This window comes from Athene cunicularia (assembly GCF_003259725.1).
Source record: "Athene cunicularia isolate RWA chromosome 2 unlocalized genomic scaffold, athCun1 chr2_part1, whole genome shotgun sequence".
In the NCBI taxonomy this organism is placed as follows: Eukaryota; Metazoa; Chordata; class Aves; order Strigiformes; family Strigidae; genus Athene; species Athene cunicularia.
This window is the reverse complement of record NW_020799095.1, coordinates 3,458,834-3,478,304: the sequence shown is the minus strand read 5'-3', so window position 1 is coordinate 3,478,304 and position 19,471 is coordinate 3,458,834. Positions and strand designations below refer to the sequence as shown.

The 19,471-nt window shown below is 41.6% G+C and overlaps 1 protein-coding gene across 2 annotated transcripts in view; it reads left to right on the top strand.

Annotated features, from left to right (window-relative positions):
* Positions 1 to 19,471, top strand: part of MAP4 (microtubule associated protein 4) — a 130,279-nt gene that overhangs the window by 23,520 nt on the left and 87,288 nt on the right. For both annotated transcript variants that reach the window (XM_026841639.1, XM_026841638.1), the window contains exon 3: positions 8,816 to 8,881. In XM_026841639.1, the coding sequence (XP_026697440.1) occupies positions 8,816 to 8,881 (66 nt within the window). The remainder of the gene's footprint in view (positions 1 to 8,815; positions 8,882 to 19,471) is intronic.

Sequence of the window (19,471 nt, the reverse complement as noted above, 5' to 3'; positions counted from 1 at the left end):
AAATGTAGTTTTGAATTTTCCATACTAATGTGGTTCATTAAATGGTAACAAATAAGTAGAAAGGATGGATGTGGGCAAAGAGATCATGAAACTTTGAGTTTTGGTCAATTCAGATGTGCATTATTGTATTCAATTATAGTACTTCTAATTGTAAGTGTTCTATATTTTTAATATTGCAGAAGTGGGAGTAACAGAGAAACATGCAGACTTGTTAACACTTTAGCATGTGGTTTGAGGAAGTTTTAAAAGCATGCTTTGTTCTAGAAGTTATGTATTCTAAGACATCCCAGCACCAGAATTTCTCGGTGTTAAAACCCCATGATATACTATTGTTTTAAAATACAAGTTCCTTAAGTTGTGTCTTTCCAGACGTGTATTGCTTGAACATTGCCATCATAACTCACTATTTCAAATAATTTCAGATTCTTGAAGCAGGTATAATGAGGCCTTTTGGGTTTGCTCAGTAGTTAAAACTCGTTGAACTGCCCTGTGTGCAGAACTGAGGCAGAGATACTGGAGTGCTGACACAGGTTACCTCTGGGCCAGACTCTGCATCTGTGTCTCCTGGCTTTTCTAACTCCCCTTCCCCTCCCCAGTGCTTTCCTGGCTACCCAACCAGTTGTTTGTCTGCTTGAGCAGACCTTGTTTCCCTCCTACAAGGCCAGGGGGAGGATGCCGTGTCTTGTTCATGGCTTAGAGATTTGTTTTTCCCTTTTTTGGGATAGCTGGAGAAAAGTTATGAGCATTATCTAAATCTTTGGCAAGATGAAAACAAGACCCTAACTGAAGAAGTTGGGAGAGCTTGCTTGCCTTCAGTGGTTAATGCTTTTCAGCTTTCCTACCTTGTACAAGGAGGCAAAGGATTGTTAAACTCTGCAGTTTAAAACAGCATCAACTGACTACAGGCCAGTTTTAGGATTTGATCCTGTTATGTCTTCGTTTGTCTAATCTGTTTTTCCCTGAAGTGATAAGTATACCTATTTCTTCCATGAGATTTATTCGATGTTTAAAAAAATATAGTCAAGCTTAATGTACTTGTTTTTATTGAGGCTATAGAATAAATGAGCCTGGGTGAGCTATTACAAGGTCCTAAATGGGGGTGTTAAGTGATGTTGAAGTGCAGTGCCTCGAGTGTAACATTAAGTTTTTGGGGAAGGGGGACTGCTGTGTGAAAGGCAGTGAGACTTCTACGTCCCTGGCTCCAAGTATGACTGCAGATAGCTTTGTTTTCCTGAGGGAGAAAAGTAGCTTTCATGGATCAGGCTTTTCAGCCCCCGCTTGTTAATTTATTTATGTTAAAAGGCACGAATGTGTTCAGACAGCACGGTCTCTGCCACTGAGATTGCCTTTCCCCAGTCAGATGAGGTTTAATCATATGTCCCGTCAGGCTCTAGCTATTCCATCTCTGCTCAAGGTTTTTCTTTCACTTTTTTTGTAAACCCAGGAGCCAGATAGACAAGGTTAATGATCAGATGGGCCCCCATTATGGACCTGGGTGAACCACGTGGGTACAGAGAGATGACGAAGAGGAGGGAGATGTGATGAGCAGTTGTATGGTCACCTACAAATTTACAAATAAAGCTCTAATAACAGTTAACTTTTAAAATATCATTGGAAAGTCATAGCTTAAGGAGAAAGGGGTTTACTCTTTCTAGCACCTGGCTGGACATCATAATTTGGCAAATTCTGGGGTAATACTCTTATGACATTGTGGGCTTTACATAATGCTGAGGGATGGATCACTTTGGGTTTGTGCCGTGCTGTTTGCAGCTTGCTTTCTTTATGGGCTCCAAGGAGTTATGAGAATACTGTGGAGCTTCCAGTTAGTCATGGAGGCTGTGGCAGCAGTTTTTTTATTAGAGTACTCATGTGAAGCAAAGGATACACATCCCAAAGTGTGAAGGAAGGGGATGTTCAGGTGGGAGCAAGTTCCCACTGTAAGGAAAATACTGTGCTTTAATAGCTTGCAGCAGGCAGCAGTGCTCCTGTGGGATGTTTTGGTTCAGCGTTGTTTCTGAAATGCTTGGTGGTGTTATCGTTGAGGAATTGTGTATATAACGTTAGGTCTGTCGCATAACTGCTCGTGGCCTTGTGCACAGTAAATGAATATTTTGCATTCCTGCACTCTGTTCACAAACTTGGTGATGAGTCTTAACTCTGTGTACAGTTTTTTTAATAGGGTAACAAATCCTGAGCATGAGGTGACAAAGTTAATTTGCTCTGGGCAGTGGCTCTGGGGCTTGTTTTCAAGCACATGTGTCACCACGAGATGGCTCTGCTGGTGCTGCGTGATGCTGCTGGACAGACACTGCTGCACAGCAGAGTGGGCCATCCTCCCTGGAATGGAAATAAATGAAGAGCCTCAAACCCAAGGCCAAACCACCATGTTTCCCTTTCTTTTTACCCTCCTCTCTGCACTAGGAGTAAGCGCCTTTCTTGTGGAAGGCAGCAGGCTTTGCTTTTGCAAAAGAAGATTTAAACACTTCGTCGCATATGAAACTGAAGATGGAGAGTGTTCCATATACCCCAAAGTTTAAAAAAAAAAAGTCAGTAAATGATGTTAAGATACTTGCATTTTTATCTCATATGATACATTAAACACCTTCTCCCTCTCAAAGTCTGTCCATCCCCATTCCTGCCCGAACATGTTAACACTTCTGGTTAGTATAAATACTGATAGTGTCTTTTTGTACAAAACCAAGTATCAAGCATGATCTGAGTGCCCTCTCGGATCTATCAGACACTTGCAAAATAAACAATAAAAATAGTTCAGAGTGATACCAAAGGTGCACTCTTAAGCTGTGTGTGTTTTTATTCCCTGCCCCAGATCTCAGCTGCTCTCCCAGCATCTCAGGGCCTAGCTGCAGAAACAGCAGGATCATTTCAGCCCTAGGGCCTTGTACCAGTGGTCTGCTGGCCACATATTTCAGTGGGAAGGGGTGGTTTTGTGCTTTTTGTTTAAAGTTCAGATTGTATTGTAAAGCTGCCTGGATCTTGGGTGTAGCTGCTTAACTATACAACATACCTCTATTTTCCTAAGGAGGAAGGAGTGCCTTAAGTATTGTCTTGATAAGCCAAAGTGCTCTTGAAAGTTTTTCCATACTTTATGAACTAAAGTGGTGGAATTAAATCTAGGTGTTCACAAAGCAAAGCTAAGGTTTTTCTAGCTTAGTTGCTTTATGCTGGTTTAGCATCACTCGGGTAATATTTGTGCTCAATCACTGAGCTTCCCTTGGGGTTCTCTAACATCTAGCTCACTTGGGTTCAATCCCATGGCAGGCAAGCGGTGATTAGACAAAGTGATTAAACCTTCAAGCCTCAGCTTCCTATGTCAGAAGGAGAGGTGTGAGGGTGGGGTGGGGGAGAGGGATCTTAGTGGAAATTGGTGTGGCTGGTCGTCTCCTGCTTGTGGCCACCAGACCTGCTGGGCAGCTGTGCTTCTGTTGGTGCCGTGTGACAGTGCGTGTGTGCTTCTGAAAGCTCTGGCAGCCCTGAAACATAAACCCAAGCAAGCCTTGGCTTCTATTTAAATTCAAGTTCTCTTTAATTCTCGTGGTTAGAGAGAAGCTTGAGAATCTAAACCAAGTGTTTATGCCATATTGGAATGCCAAAGGGCAAGTTTTTTTTTTTCCTTTTTTTTTTTTTTGACTTTGGGAGATGATGATCTTGATTGCTGTTCAGATGCCATTTTGTAGCCAGAATATTTAAACCTATGAATTGAAACAGTTTAAGCTAATTATTGAAGAGTTAGCATCTAGTTTTGACTATATGGCACTCTGTTTATCAGCGTTTTTCTTCCCACTCATGTTTTTTTTTTTTGTCTAATGACAAAGTTGCATTCAACCAATTCTACGTACACAGATGTGTGATGGGATGATAAAACATGTACCATGACTCTTGTCCACAGCGTGTCCACCCCACCCTCGCCTGTCGAGAGCTCTTTTTTTTCCTCTTTGCCCTCTGCTATCCCATGCCTGCTACAGAGGCCTGAGGGTGGAAACGTGCTCACTTGTGGTCATGCCTCCATGTGCACTATGCCAAGTCACTGCTGGAGATTAGGGGGTTTTATATTGGCACTGTCCATTTGCTTCAGATTATCGGTTTAGCGAATGCTGCCTTAAATTTGTTTATATAAAAACAATCCTTTGATCCACCAGCCAGATGCAAATACTATCTTGTGATTCTGATGAGGATTATGTAGTTAAAGCATCTTGACATGTTTTTGTTTTTATGCAGTTTAGAATATGAGGGAAAGAGACCTGGCCCTGAGAAGATTGCTGGATAATTTCACACTGCAGTCTGGCCAACTAAAATAAGTCCCATTTGCTCCAAAGGAGCTGACCTTCAGAGACATAAAAATAAAAATACTGATGCTGGGTGGAGTTGTTTGAATTGACCTGATTTTCTGGAAGTTTGTCTTCCAAAAAGGCTAAAACTGTAAAAGAAACAATTTTACCTGCTTGTTATCCTTTCCCAGAAGGAAAGACATGGCATTTCTGATTCTTCTGTGCATTTGGGGACTCACTGCTGAGCCCCAAATCTTTAGATTTCACCTGATTGATTGATTTGGAGAGACCCTGGCTTGACTGAGCATGCGATGCATGTGTGACTGTGTCCTGCTTATCCCTGCCTGTTTGCAGAGCTTTTTGAGAAAGGTAAAAGATCTTGGTTATATTGGATCTGCTTGCAGGTTTCTCTGCCTTTCTGATAATTGAGCTTTTTTTAGATCACTTCCCACCTTGTGGCTTTAATGACAGCTAGCAGGGTGCACACAGAGAACAGCTACCATGGGTGCTGCTCAGCGGGTCAAGAGGGAGACGGCTTTCACCTCTTCTTTAGTCCTTGTTCCTGTGCCATTGAAGCAAATGTAGGATTTTCAATACGTATGTCTTGCCATTTTTTATTTCAGCAAGTGAATATAGTACAGAAAGGAGTGAATATAGGGGACTGAATAAGACAAAGCTTCACTGAAAGAATATATTTGTGCTTTGTGGTCCAGAAACTGCACAGACTTGAGCCCCATCAGCTCTATGGAAGGTTAAGCCAGAAACACAGCTGGCTTTGAGCTGTTCTCATTTTCACCTACCGTAGCGTTTGGTAGGCTTGACTGATATTTTGGTAAGGTTTTTTGTTTCATTTTATGTTCACAGAGCCCTTGGCAGGGGAGGGTGGGATATCCTGGCTTTTCTTTTGGTAGAAGCCAGTTGGCTTGGATCACTTGCTGCCTAGGAGATCAGTCTCGACATGAAACTTTTCTGTGGATGGAGTGTTTATTTTCTCAATAGCTGAAATGCACTGAATTGCCAGAAGCATCACTGAGTGGACTACATGCAGTGCAAAGCTGACCTCAAGTGCACACAAACTGCTCATTCCAAGTGCTACCAGACCAGTCTTACACAGGAACATTATTTGCAACCCAAAGCCAGGGCTCCAAGTATGTACACAGACTTGCAGACTAAATTTGTGCCATTTAGCAATATTCATGATCAAGTCCTGTTTTTAATGATAAATAACAATAATAGCATCAAGACCAGAACACATAATGTTTCAAGAGCTGTATTGTTTGTGTGAGGTGTAATGATCAAGTTTGGATCAAACTGAAAGCAGTATGTGATTGTTTTGTCAAATTTAAAACAGATTTTGCATTCAAGTCTTCCATTACAGTTTAATTACTGAAGAAACAGGAGTGAGTTTGCAGGTTGTGGTAGTGGGGGTTGCTGTTAATTTTCCCCACCACCAAAAGATTATTTTTTTTTTTTTGGACATGTTTAGCATGAGTTGAAGCCTAGAGTTGACTTGCAAAGTCTACAGTGGCCTGGTCAGCTACCTTCATTAAACCACTCATTTGAGCAGGACTTAAGAAAACTCATAGCTCTTGCGCTTGGGCTAAGCAACAGCTTCCTGGCTGTTAACTGGAAGGTTCAGCAGGACCTTTGTAGCTCCACTGTGTAATTCCTTGGAGATCTTTCTGTAAGACCCTCCTATTCTGTGAGATAGCTGGCATACCTGTTGGCAACCATGAAGCAGTGTTGTATAAACCATCCTGTGACCCTGATTTCTCCTTGCTTGAACTGGTCAGTAAATTCAGTGATTGGCAGTAGTTCTCCCAGTTACTGGTTAAGACAGTTCTACTGGTGTTACAGTAAATACCAGACCTTGTAAAGACTGACAGCAGGAGGAGCTGGTGTGTTTAACTGCTAAGAAACAGGTCCAGGGATTCCTGTAGTATTTTCAGCTACTTGAAGAGGATGTAGGTGTATGTTTTTCTATAAGCTGTCTGGCAAGTTCATGTTGAATTTTCATAAAACACCAGGATGAGCCACTGAAGGAACTGGAAAGACTTTTGCTTTACTGAGGGTTGGATTAAGCCCTGAAGTGCTGTGTCTAAAGTACATTGGTAACATAGCTTTGTTTTAAAACTGAGCTCAGGGAAAGGACAGCAGCAACTCCAGGTAACTGAATGTATGTCTCTCGAGAGTGATTTTATGTACTTATAGGATTTTCTTAAGCCATTGCCCTGAGTGTTTCTTCATAATAAGCAGAACTAATGGCTTGAGGAGCTGAACTGCTGTTAGAGCTTGTGCTGCTTGTTACGTTTAACTAATACTACTGAGTGTCATTGTCGCACTGACTTTACTGTTTCACAACTGGAAAATAGGATAAATTCTTAGAAACCAAGCAGAGTTTATTAAGAAGATATTAGAAAATATTTTAAGATTTGGACCAAGGATGGTACCTTCAGTTTAGGTAAATGACCTGTCATGGTGGTGGTTGCCTACAGAAATACTGTGCTGCTGGCAACCTGCACCAGTATTCATACCAGCACAATCTGCCTGCTTTTGTAAGGACCATAGTCTGATCTCAAAGGCAGTAATTTAAAATAAATAGCGTTCCTCCAGTAGTTTGCCTAAGTGATGATAGTTACTGACCCTCAGCAACCTAGTGTAGAGGTTATGGGGTGAATATAGAATTTCACTAGCATATCTTGATGATTGGGAAGACCTGTTTGAGTACTAGAATAAGTAGTGTAGTGTGGTTGTGGTTTTTTTTCTTAAATTATGTTAATTAAATTCCTTAATTATTCCCAAAGATGGTTTCCAAGCACCATTTTCAAAAGCATCACACACTTGAAGATAGCTACCTGGTAGCAGAGTGGTTTTCCTGAGGCAGCCCACTGAGCAGATGGCAAAGCCAAGTTTATTGCTCAGTTCTTTGATTCCAAATTGCCTCAGCTGTTGCTGGGTCTTGTATTGCTGCCATGTTTTCCAAGTTCAGTATTGTACATCCTGGTGCCTCTTTATCTTGTTCTGACATTGTCAGATAAAATTTTAGACTAAATCTTGTAGTGGTTAAGTATCTTATATCTTTTTCAGAATTGCTGGTCTTCCACCCTGAACGACCCTTTTCTAAATCTCTCCCCAAAATCTGCTTTAGCAGTGTGCTGTCAAAGCTGGAATTGAGGTCTTCTGATCCTTTTTTTCTAATAGTATTAGGATAACTCTGTATCCAAGAAATTTGTCACGATCAAAATGGACCAAGATTTAAAAATTCAAGGGGATTAATCTGTGGCTGTTGGCTCTTGTTCTGGCACTGGACTCCACTGACAAGAGTGTGCCTCAGGCTTCTTTACAGCTGCCCTCTGGGTGCTTGTACACATCCCTGCCAAGTCATCTCCAGGGTGAACAGTCCCAGCTCACTCAGTCTTTCCTCATATGAGAGACTCTCCAGTCCCTTACTCATCATAGTGGCCCTTCACTGACCTCACTCCAGTAGCTCTATCTCTCTTGTACTGGGGAGCCCACCACTTCAGATGTGTCTCAGCAGTGCTGAAGAGAGGGAAATAATCACCCCCCTCAACCTGCTGGCAGTGTTCTGCCTAATGCAGCCCAGGATGCTGTTGGCCTTTGCTGCAAGGGCACATTGCTGGTTCATGTTCAACTTGGTGGCCACTAAGGGCTTTTCCTGCAGGATCTGCCTTCCAGTGAGTTGGCCCCCAGCACATACTGGTGCCTGGGCTTATTCCTCCCTTGGTGCAGGACTTTGCATTTCCCGTTGTTGAACTTTGTGAGATTCTTTGTTCATCTCTCCAGCTTGTCCAGGTCCCTCTGGATGGCACCGCAAGCCTCTGGCATCCCAGCTACTCCTTCCAGTTTTGTATGGCATCCAGACTTGCTGGGGGTGTGCTCTGCTCCATTGTTCAGGTCATTAATGAAAACACTAAAATTGGCCCCAGTGTCAACTGTTGGGGGACATGGCTAGTCGCTGGCCTCTGGGTGGACTTTGTGCCACTGATCAGAACCCCATGAGCCTGGCTGTTCACCCACCTCGCTGTGCCATTATCTGGCCCGTGCTTTGTCAGTTTGTCCGTGAGGATGTTATGGGTGACAGTGTTAAAAGCCTTATTAAAGTCAAGGTCAACATCATCAACTGCTCTGGCAGTTCCACCAAGCTTGTCGAAGTTTATCATCTTGGCTAAGGATTATTTGTCTGAAGAAAATCCAGAGTCTGGTGCTGGTCCTCATGAATGCTTGGTTTGAAGTGATGGTAGATGAATAGATAAAAAAGCTTCTAGTTGTTATGCCTTGAGTCTCCTTCATGGGACTAGATTTTTGGTGATTGAAAAGCTCTTTGGATTTTAAGTGGCACTGACTTGCTGCCATATGGGTGCCTTAACATTTCCAAAATAACGTTGGGGAAAAAAACCCAATATATCTGTGTCTGATAACTTTACAGTGTTGTCCTTACAATGTTGTTTTTAAATTTTGGGTTAAGATTGACTTTTTCCAGTGTTGACATTTCCTTTGATTTCTTGCAGATACTTCAGCTTCTGGGCCAATGGTTGTAGAAAACGGTGACCATGGAATAGAAGATCACCATACAGGTATGTCTGAAGGAAGCCTATTGCCCTCTTTATTTGTTATTAGAGCGGTAAAACTTCCTTGTGACCAAATGCATCTTCTTTTTGAGTCTTATTTCTCATGAGGGCTTCATTTTAAAAATCTTTTCATAGAATCTGAAGCAAAACAGAACTTCATTCTCTTCTGGGTTTAAAATTGCTTTGATAAATCCTAGTTCTGAAGACCTTGTATGCTTTATCCATGGTCAGTGTTGGGAAGGGCATCATCTAGGGTGCTACCTCAATGGCTTTCCCGTAACTCCGTAGTATTCATAGCTGAACTCTACCCTAACCTGTGAGAATGGCTTCTCCTATTCCCCACGGGGCTGACAGTGGTGTTTCTTTTCCAAGTACACCATCCTTTGGTGTTTTTTCATTCACTAGTTCTTAGCTGCTGCTGCAATTACACTGCTTTTTTATTTTCATTCTGCAGATTCTCCTTTCACCCCAAACTACCCTTCTGTAAATATCTCCTAATATTTGCTTTAGCAATATCAAAGCTGAAACTGAGGTCTTCTGAACCTTTTTTCATACAGTGTTAGAATAACTTTGTCTACAAGAAACTTGCCATGACTTAAGTGGACCAATACTTCAAACCTGTGAGGAATATGGGAAATAATGATCTTTCTAATCTACCTAACGTATGTTGAAGTTAGTCTTATTTTAGCAGTTATGTTGAAAGGTAAACACCACTTCCCTTTAAGGAGACTTTCCTACTATGAATTGGGTTTCCTACCAAATTCCACCTGAACTGTTTAGGATGAGCAGTACCAACGCTGCAGCTGTGGGTGTGAGCCAGTGGATTTTGCTTCCTTTTTTGTGGTGAGAAGGGCGTGGACTTTGACAGGCCATACTGTGGCACCTCTGTTTTCTTGAGAGTAAAATATTCAAAAGTCAGTTGCTACCCTGGCATTGGTAAGAGCTCTTTATTTGGTCTCCCTTTCCATGATCTCCAGCTCAGCTTCAGCAGTACAGATCATTGCTAAGATTGCTTGGATATTCCAGCATTAGCATCCTTGCTAGTCTGTAGGTGTAGCCCCAATTAAAAAAGAAAATAATCCAGGAGATGATGATGAATGTGTGGGAGACAGGGATGAATTAACCCCCTTTTTTGGCTATAATTCTGTTTAGAGTGTGAGCAAGTTTCTTGTTCTTATTGAGTATGGGAGTATAAAATTTGGTCTTTTCTACTTAATTTGCCATTGTAAATCTGATCAAAAGGAAGCTGTGCTCTTCTTTTACAACTTAATAGTATAAAACTGAAATTAAGAAAACTTCTGAACCTTTCTAAGGGTACTTCCTCTCTTTAATACACATAACTAAGAGGAGATAGAAATAAAATCAGATTTATGATACACCAGGTATGACTAATTAAATACATTGGGATTTTTTATTGGATTTCTGAATTGTGTTTAAAATATTTCTTATCTACTTAATACTAGCTTTCTGGAGGTTTAACTAGTCACTCAGTAAACGCTAACAACTTTGATCAAAGATACTTTTATGTGTCTAAAGCTTTTTAATTTATACGTATGTTCCATCTTTGTAGGGTACAGTTAGTCGTCTTTTCTTGTTAAAGGCTGTCCAAAAGTGACATCAAAGTGGTAGAAACAGCATGTCAAAGGATGAAGAGTCATACCCATCAAGTTAATTAGGTTTTCCAGAATAATGGGAGATTTATAGAACACAACTACTTCATGAACTCTCCCCCTACCCCCTTCTCTATGGAATACCTGAAATATCTGTGCTTATACATTTTGAGAGTGAGGGAGAAATGCTAATTTTCGATCAGGTAATGGAGGGTGTTTCCAGAATTGAAGAGCAGTTGATCTTCTGAAGAAATACAGGCAAGTTGTTCCAGATCAGGTGACGGACTTCAGTAGTGCCTGGTTCTACATTTAATAGGTGATGCTGCCTAAAGCCTTTTGTCCCTGGCCCTAAGCCACCTTCAGTTTTTGGCTGTCTTATTTGTTTTCAGCTGGATCTATTCCCTAATTTGTGTCTTTTTAACACTGAAGTGATGTGTCTGGATGGCAGTGTGGGCACAGTGCAGAGGTGGGAAACAGAGTAGCTGAGAGAGAGAGCTAAGGAAGATAATGCTCAAGGAAACCAGATTTTTGCTACAAAAAGCAGTGTTAAGAGCTACAGAGAGCGCCTTTAAAAGCAGAGCTGTGTTTGAGTTGGATTCCGAAACAGACTTTGGGGAAAGTATCGGGGAAAGATGCAGTGAAGCTCTTTGAAAATTCAGATGCCTGCTTATCTCTCTGATCTAGATCACAGGAAGCATTGCTACATGGTTTTTTTTCCACCTATCAAATAAAATGTTTTATTGCATGCAACGTTATCTACAGACATCTGATGTATGTGTATGCAGAGGTTAGAATTAGTCAGGACTGAAATCTTAGTGCTGTCTTGGCAGCCTATACAGCTTCCTGACCAGATGCCCAGCTCCGAAATACCGTTAATGTAGGAGATGGCGTTAATCCAAAACTAATGTAGTAACTCAGGGGCAAAACTTTCTGTTAACTGTTGAATTATTTTTATTATAACACCAATGTGTTTAAACCATTGATGCAGGGATGTCTATAGTTCAGTATTCCAGATGGTAAAGGAAAAATGTGAATGGTTGACTTTACCTTGGCTGTTTTACTTGAGTGTCCAAACCCGTGGCTGTGCTGCTGGGAGCCCTCTACACCCATTTGATTTCCCTCAAAGGGAGAAACTGGCAGTTTCTCTGAAGGGTTCAATTCTCAGCAGTGCTGAGCCCTCTGTGGTGATTGCTTACTTGGTTTGTGGGGTTTTGGTTTTTTATTTTTTTGAGAATTTGAGAGCTACAGACTAAGAGCTCTGGCTTGGGTACTCAGCACATAGACCGAAACTCTCTCTTAAATCTGTTCTTCCTTATAAGGATAAATAGAATGTTGGTGTTTGGAGGGAAGCTGAGCACATCTGGTGCAACTCAAGTAAATCAGGGAGGGCGTGGGGATATTGTTAATAGCTTATAATCACTGATGACATGCAGGTATTGAGTTAGAGAACTAACTGCTCGCTTTTACCATGCAAAGGTTAAGGGGTGCTCAGTAAAACTCTCAACAACAGGTTTAATACAAAAAAAATTTACGTGTAATTTTCACAGTGCAACGTTTGCAACTCCTTATTGCAGGATATTTGCCTAGAGTTCAAAGGAATTGTGTATTTTTAAAAAAAGACAAATTTCTGGCAAGAAATCCATCGAGAATGATCCTATGGTTTTAGTCTGGATGCGTCTTGTTCCAAGATCCTGTCCATCATCTTGCTGGAAGATGAGAAGTAACCTAGGGAAGTATGCCTATTCAGTGTTCATACTTTCCCTAGCAGGACTTCCTCTCCAACCAGCCTGCTCCTCATTCTGTCATCTGAGATTGGGTCATAGAAATACTCTGTAACAGTTTTCAGTGCAAATTGTGCTTTTAAGCAGCATCCTGAGCTGCTGGTCTCTTGATAGCAATTTGTCACTAACCTTGATTTGTCATGGCTAATTTTTGCACGTGGCACAATGTCATGCCATGGCATGACCAGCAATATATTTTCAGACACTTCTAAAAGTAAAATACCGTGTGTCCCTGATCTGGCTTTTGGCAAATCTCCTGGCTGCACTAAATGAAGTATTGCTTGTTGTGCAGTGTGCTACCTAAATGTTCATGTTTACTAATGACTTGCGCTTTTTTGCCCCTTTCCCCATCCCGTTTCCCTCTCCTACTTCTTTTCCTCTCTTCTATTTTCTCCTCCTAGAAGCCTAGACTGTCTCCTAACACTGGGGCTGCCACTGATACAAGACCAGTGTACTTTTCTACCTGCCATTACACTTCTAAAATCTTCAGCATTTTACAGAGCTCTTGCTTTACATCCTTGGACTTTACGTGTAGAAGAAACCAAAGGGTAGCTGTGCTGTCGGCCGATCAGCCCTCCTCCTCCTCCCTCTCTGCTCTGCAGTGCTTGTTGAAACCTTCCTTCCTTTGTGTAAGCACAAATGTGCATGATTAGTTTTTAACTGCACTACTTCAGCACTCCTACTGTTTTTTAAATCACAACTACAGCTCCGTTTTTAGTTCAACCACTTTGAAATTTAATTTATATCCTTTTTCATGGGTGCTTAATAAAAGAAGGTTTGATATTAAAGTTGTGCTTTCATAGCGGATGGGTCCACCATGACTGCAGCTCCTTTTTCCCTTCTCCCCATACTCACCACAGCCTTTTAGAATAATGTTGAGTTTTACCTGCCTTTATCCTTGCTGCTTTGAAACCTTCTCATATGAGGTTTTTATCTTTAATAATGTTGTCTTTTTCAAAACAGGTGTTTTCACATCATAGTGCTTATTGTACAGACTTGAGAAACAGATTAGGAAAAGCCATGTTTACTGAGGTACAAGCAGTTTGTCTCCGGTTTTTGAGGGCTGGATTATGGAGTTCAAGCACTTGCCTTCAACTGGGAGTATAAATGAAAATAGCGACCCCAAATTCCTGCCTTAGTAAGCTGCTTTGCTGTCATACTGCTTCCTGCAAGCCTTGGAAGTAAGAAAGAAAATTGCCGTTCTTTAACTCCATACCTCTGCCTTCATTTTGGTAATGACAGCCTTGGATGAAATTTTACCTGCCATGAAAAATAATCTATCCTCTCTAAAACCAAGTGAAACAAAATATCTGGGACTGAATTATTAAGTCTGTACTGAAATAATTGAGATGGTTTTCAGCAACACCAAAAGGAATGGGCCTGTTCTAACCTTAAACAGAGTTACAAGAGGTCAGTAAGTCTGTTGCAATTCCTGCTGTCTCCATAAAAGCTTTCCAAACGTAAAAGTATTAGTTACTGCCATTCAACAGAAAAAAAATATGCAGAAGAAGGAAATAATTTAGAGAGACTATGTAGTATTTTACATGAGAAGTTCAGCCTGGGTTTCTGTAGACAAGTGAATGTTTTGTTTGAGGGTAATTGTGTTGTGTACCTAATGGTACTTTGCCTACAATGCCTGATAAAAGTACAGGATTTATTTGAACTCAAATCCAGCCTAAGGTGGGATGTGATTCTCCAAATTGCCAAAAGCTAGCATACTTTCACCTGCCGAAAAATGGTATTTTCTTGTTGTGAAGACAGTAGCTTGCACCTGAATGTTTCTAGTACCTTGCTAATACCTATGACTACCTTATGATACTGATCTACTAATGATTTACTGGAGGAGTGGTGCACCTTGAATGAATACTGCTGTTAATGTCACCAGAAGGTGTTGTGGGTTTTTTTTATTAACATCTCCCTCAAATAGTGACCCATCCAGTCTTGATTTATTTAATTTTTAGTCCAAGACCTCACATACTCCCCACCCAGGGTGACAGTGTCCCAAGTTGCTGCGATGAATTGTGTCTCATCAGCCTGTTTAGTGATGTGCATCAGGACTCGAGGCTGTTGTTCTCTAATTTGGTGATAATTTATTGCTTTGCCCACCATTCAAAGCTTTATTAGTAGCTGACATCCTCGTGGTGCCAATTTCTGAACAAGTAACACCGTTGGCTTCTCCTCCAAGGTAGATTGCTGTCATTTCTCAGAAAACCCTATTGCCTACAGCACTCAGCTGCCAAAGCTGGGCTCTTCCCTTGCTGGTCCAATGTGCTGACCTGGCAGAGCTGCCACATAGTTGCTTAAGACCAGCAGTCTTGGAGACCAGTTCCTAACTGAGGTACAAAAATAAGCATTTCCCTGTGGACTAGAGCAATGATGGTAACTGGGATGCAGGATGTGCTGGCCAGTATGGCTGTGACAGATTGCTCTCTGTCTCTCTGATTTTACTGGAAATGATGCCACAGGGTACCATGTATAACCTCCACCTTTGGGGAGTCTCCAAAGCCTCACCAGTGCTCTTCTGGGGTGGTGGGAGGCTCTGCTCACCCGGGTCTACGGACTGTTCCTTTTTCCCTACCACACACATCAGCTCCGCTGCTCGCTCACACCGAAGGGTCAGATGGGAGCAGTGGCCTTTGATGTGAGCAGAGGTGTTTGGTCCTTCTTGTTTCACAAAGTGCTTTCCTCCTGGGGGACTTTTTTGGTGTCTCTTGCCATAAAAGGAGATTGTTGTGTTTTTGGCTTAAAGACTTCATTGTAGCCTTTTTTTTTTTTTAATGCAGCTGATGATGGAGCAGTGCAGCATCACAGCTAGTTTGGAGGCATTTTAACTTGGTTCCAAGAATCATTCTTTCTCACCTTTTGCCTTAAGTAGGCTTAACTGTTCGTGCCCTAAGAAATAGAGATTAAATAATAAATTACAGAGAGAAATGTTCAGATTGAATAACAGGCTTCAGATGAACCAAATATCAGACTTTCTCCCCCTCCCACAGATGCTTTATTTTATTGAAATGCAATAACACTTTAAAGTTGTTTTTTAAATATTTTAAATATTATTTAAAGATGGGGGGAGTTGCTAATATTTGTAGCAGTTGGCTAGGTCAACTGGCTTTGTAAGGTGGGCAACAGAGCTGTGGGGTGATTTTCTGGGCATGGGAGCCAGATGGGGCACCCCAAGGGGTTCAGCCACTGTCTCAGCTGCTAACACAAATAATGCATTCCATTACCAGTTCCCCCTCTGACATATTTTTATCCCTGTTTATTTTAAATATCATTAGTTTTACAAATTTGAATGTGAACAGTAGATAGAGAAAGAGAGCTGGGTGATTTGTGGTTGTGGTGTTTCTTCCTTACAGGACTCTTAGCAAAAGCTCTGCAGTGTCACACATTTTGTAGCTTCTGGGGCAGAAGTGTAATGCGCCTGGCCTGGGAAGCTGAGTGTTTTGGCAAGGGGGAGGTAGGGGAAGTTGGAGGGTCAACGCAGAATGTTGCATCTTTTGTCACTCCCAGAAAATGTCCGTGTATTGTGCTGGAAATCCAGTGCAGTAAATGAATATGCAGGGAGTGTGTTTCGTTTTTCAGTTTTTATTTTCAGAAAGCCAGGTAGCTACCAAATGTGTTTCTCTGTTTAAATTTCATGTTACCCATACTTTTCTCCAGTCTTTGGAGATGATATGAAACCTCTGCAGAACATACTATAACTTCCTTGTGCTTACAAGCTTGTCTGTTATCACTTCTGACATTTCCTGATGATTCCAATGCTTTGTATGCTGTGAAGCTGTGTATCACTGTTGAATAAATTGTCCTAATAAACATCTCAAACTAACCTCTCAATAGTTGTACTGTGGTGAGAATCTTCTTGGGTTGTGCTGCTTGTTCATAGTTAACATCTACAGGTAGCTGCGTGTGCTTGACTAACCCACTCTGGCGTTGTTTCTAAAAGAGGTAAATGGCTTAAACTGGAGTAGTTTGCTGTCTGGACAGAGGTTTGAAAACATGTCTAACGAATAGTTAATATAGTGAATACACGAAAAAGGAAGTTCTTTCAATGAGCCACACAATTTTGCTGTCGTTGGGGGGGAGGATGTGGGCAGAAATAGAAGAAAAATTTCTTCCCACTCTGCTCAAGCACTGCAAAGTGAACCGGGGATGGATGAGATGGATGCTCATTTCCATGTTGGACTTCCAAGGTAATTAAAATCTTCATGAATGAACTAGCTAGTAAATAATGGTGTTTGTCGCAGTGCATCTCTTACGGCTTAAGATGTCTGTTTTTTGTGAGGATTCACAGAAAAATGACACATCCGTGGGAATGACAATCTACACTTAAGAGTATTTCTGAGTGTATATGGTGTATACAGTGACACATTTAATTGCCACCCTGGCTGAGGTTCAGTCTTTGCTCTTTGTTATCTAATCCCCTTTTGCTGTTGAGTAAGTTTCTAGTGTACAAAGTTAAAAAAAAAAACCAAAATCAACAACCAACCAAACAACAACCCAAAACATGAAACAAAAAAAAGGACAAAAACCCCTCAAACCCCAGAAAAAAACCCTAAAAAAGTAATTCCTTCTGTTCAGCATTTTGTAAATAGGACACTTAGAGGTGTGCTTTTCTAATTAAAGCTGTTATTTCTCTTTTGCCTGCCTGCATATTTCCCATTTGGTGCCAAGTTTTTATTTATAAAGGCTTTTATACTTTCTGGACTTAAGGGAATGCATCCAACCATACTCACTAAAGGAGAGTTAATGTTTTCTGTTGCTTCAGTCTAAAAAAAGCGGCAAAGTGAATAATTCAGAAGGCTTGAGATGGGCATGACTAAGAGGTTTTTTCTGTGTGTGTGTCTGATCTTTTGAGGGTGATTATTTTTAGGCCTGAGATGGATGGGGGAAGAAGGTGGGCCTCTCCACAAAGCTGATCGGACGGAGTGGGGCAGAGGCTGAGGGGGGGTTACACCTCTGTGCTCCCTGGCTCCGCTGAGGCTCTGGGGTGGAAGGCAGAAATGTTGCCGGGGGGATGTGCAGCTTCTTTCTTGCTCCCGGAGGGTGAGTGTGGAGGATGAAAGTTTGTGCTCTGCAGGGTGCCGCTTGTGTGGGCTCTTTCAACCAAAGAACCCTTGTGGCTTTCTACAGCTGGCAGAGGAGTTGAGTAGCAGTTGGTGTCATCTCAACTCCTGAGCTACTTCTGAGCAGTTTGGAAAGCTTAAAGAAACTTTCCAGATGTTGAAGCACTTATAAACACTGGGAACGCAGGAGACATCGGGGTAAATTTTTGTTCAGCACAGAAATTTGCTTAGAAAACACAAGCACCCTGAAGAGCCCTTCCTGTGCCCTGGGCTTAGATCCAGGTCTGCAAGCCTTGTGTGGCTGAGTGTTCAGTGGAGTGTCGTGCAGGGAACAACTTCGCTGGGCACTCACATCCCAGTGGAAGATCCCTCTTGAGATCACCAGGGCACAGATCTGTCACTTCAACGCCAGTTTGATTAATACAGCTCTTCTGCATTGTCTGGCTGCAGGCTAGTTTAATAATGTACCTGACGGATGCTTGAGTTCTTATGAACAGAAAAGGTCTATTGTGAGCTGCTTGACAATGGTTCTTTAAGTACACATAATGTCTTGCAGCAGCTTGGCTAAGTTAAAGCATTACAGGTCTGTGCTAAAAGTGTGGCATTCAAGAGCTTTCAGCCCTCAAATCTCTACCTGCTCTTCCACGTGTCAGTGAGTTGAATAGTCACGTTTTGTGTGGAGGTGATGTAGGTGTGTATTGAGTATGTCCTAAAAGACAGTCATTTGTGCTACCAATTTTCTAAATTATTCTTTCTGTTAAGGCTCTGGATATTCTTGTGAATATTCAGTTCAGAATGCTGGTTTCATCTGCACTTTGCAATGACTGTCTGAGTCTTTGATACCACCAGAATAACTTATTTGAAGAACTGTTGTCTGTGTGGAGGAGGAGATAGCTGGTCCTAACGCAAACTTTTTTTTTCAGATGAAATTTTAGTGGAAAGAAGATTAAGTGTTGTAGTGTACCTCTGAGGCTTTTGGTGTTTTGCTGATCTTTTCATAAAACTAGCTAGGGCCACTAAAGACTGCTGCCTTGACTTCTGCAACACAGGGTAGTCCTCAGTGAGTAAGTCCCATGCCAGACCAATCACTTTTTTTGCCATAAATATCTGATTTCGACTTTCATCATCTGATGGTTTTAAATAATGTATTTTCTTCAGGTAGGCTTGGTGTTGTTCCTACTAGAAATGTTCTTTTTATTTAAAACAGGAAAAAAACCCCAAACAACCAACCAACCCTCCCCCAAACACCTCCTTATTTCTATTTTAAATTCAGTGAACTTCAAAACAGCAAAACTTTGAGAAATTTGATTCCAGTACAGGTAGCTGTAGACTGATCAACTCACCTCTCCTTTCTTTAAAGGGTATCTGATGAATGTTGTTGACAGCAAGCAGCTGTAAGTCAGTCTGTTCCTGATACCTTTGTTTGGCATTGGCAGGCAGATTATTTTGATTCCAGGATAATTCCTGAATCCCTGGGCCCAGAAATGCATCATGATATACAGCCCTGTGCATATGTATTTGTAACAAAAAACAGGCTGCTTCTGAGGACATCGAATCCAAGGTCTTTTGAAGATTCTGGGTATGCAACTTGCTTGTCAGGCTCTTAACTGCCTGGTGTACTAATGTTTTCTTTGACCATCCAAGCAGAGGAGACTGTTGCATTTAAGGTGAGGAATTAATCTGGTAAGAGATGAATCCCCTTGTGTTCTAGCTGGTCCTTGGACATCAGAGGGGCTGCGGGCAGCTGGATTTATCTCTTAATAGGTAGGGGAGGGCTGGCCTGGACGACCCACACTGATACTCAATGTTTGAGATACTCTTGGGCTAAATTAACGTGAAATAACACCAAAGGCTTGATTGAAAAATGTATTAACAGCAGAAGCTATATTTTAACAGAGGCCAGTTAAACCTTTTAAAGCTAATTAAACCCAGTTAAAGCTCTGTAGACAGTTTTCAATGGTGGAGAGTAAACCCTGTTATTTTAAAAAAGGGCTGAATGGCTTGTAATATATAATAAAAGGAGAAAGGCAGAAAAATAGAGATAGAGAAGGGATCACCACCCTGGGCTCCTGCCATGTCTCTGGTCCAATTCCTGTCTTGCCAGCACTGGTGGAGGGTTCACACTCAGATAGAGCTTGCTGC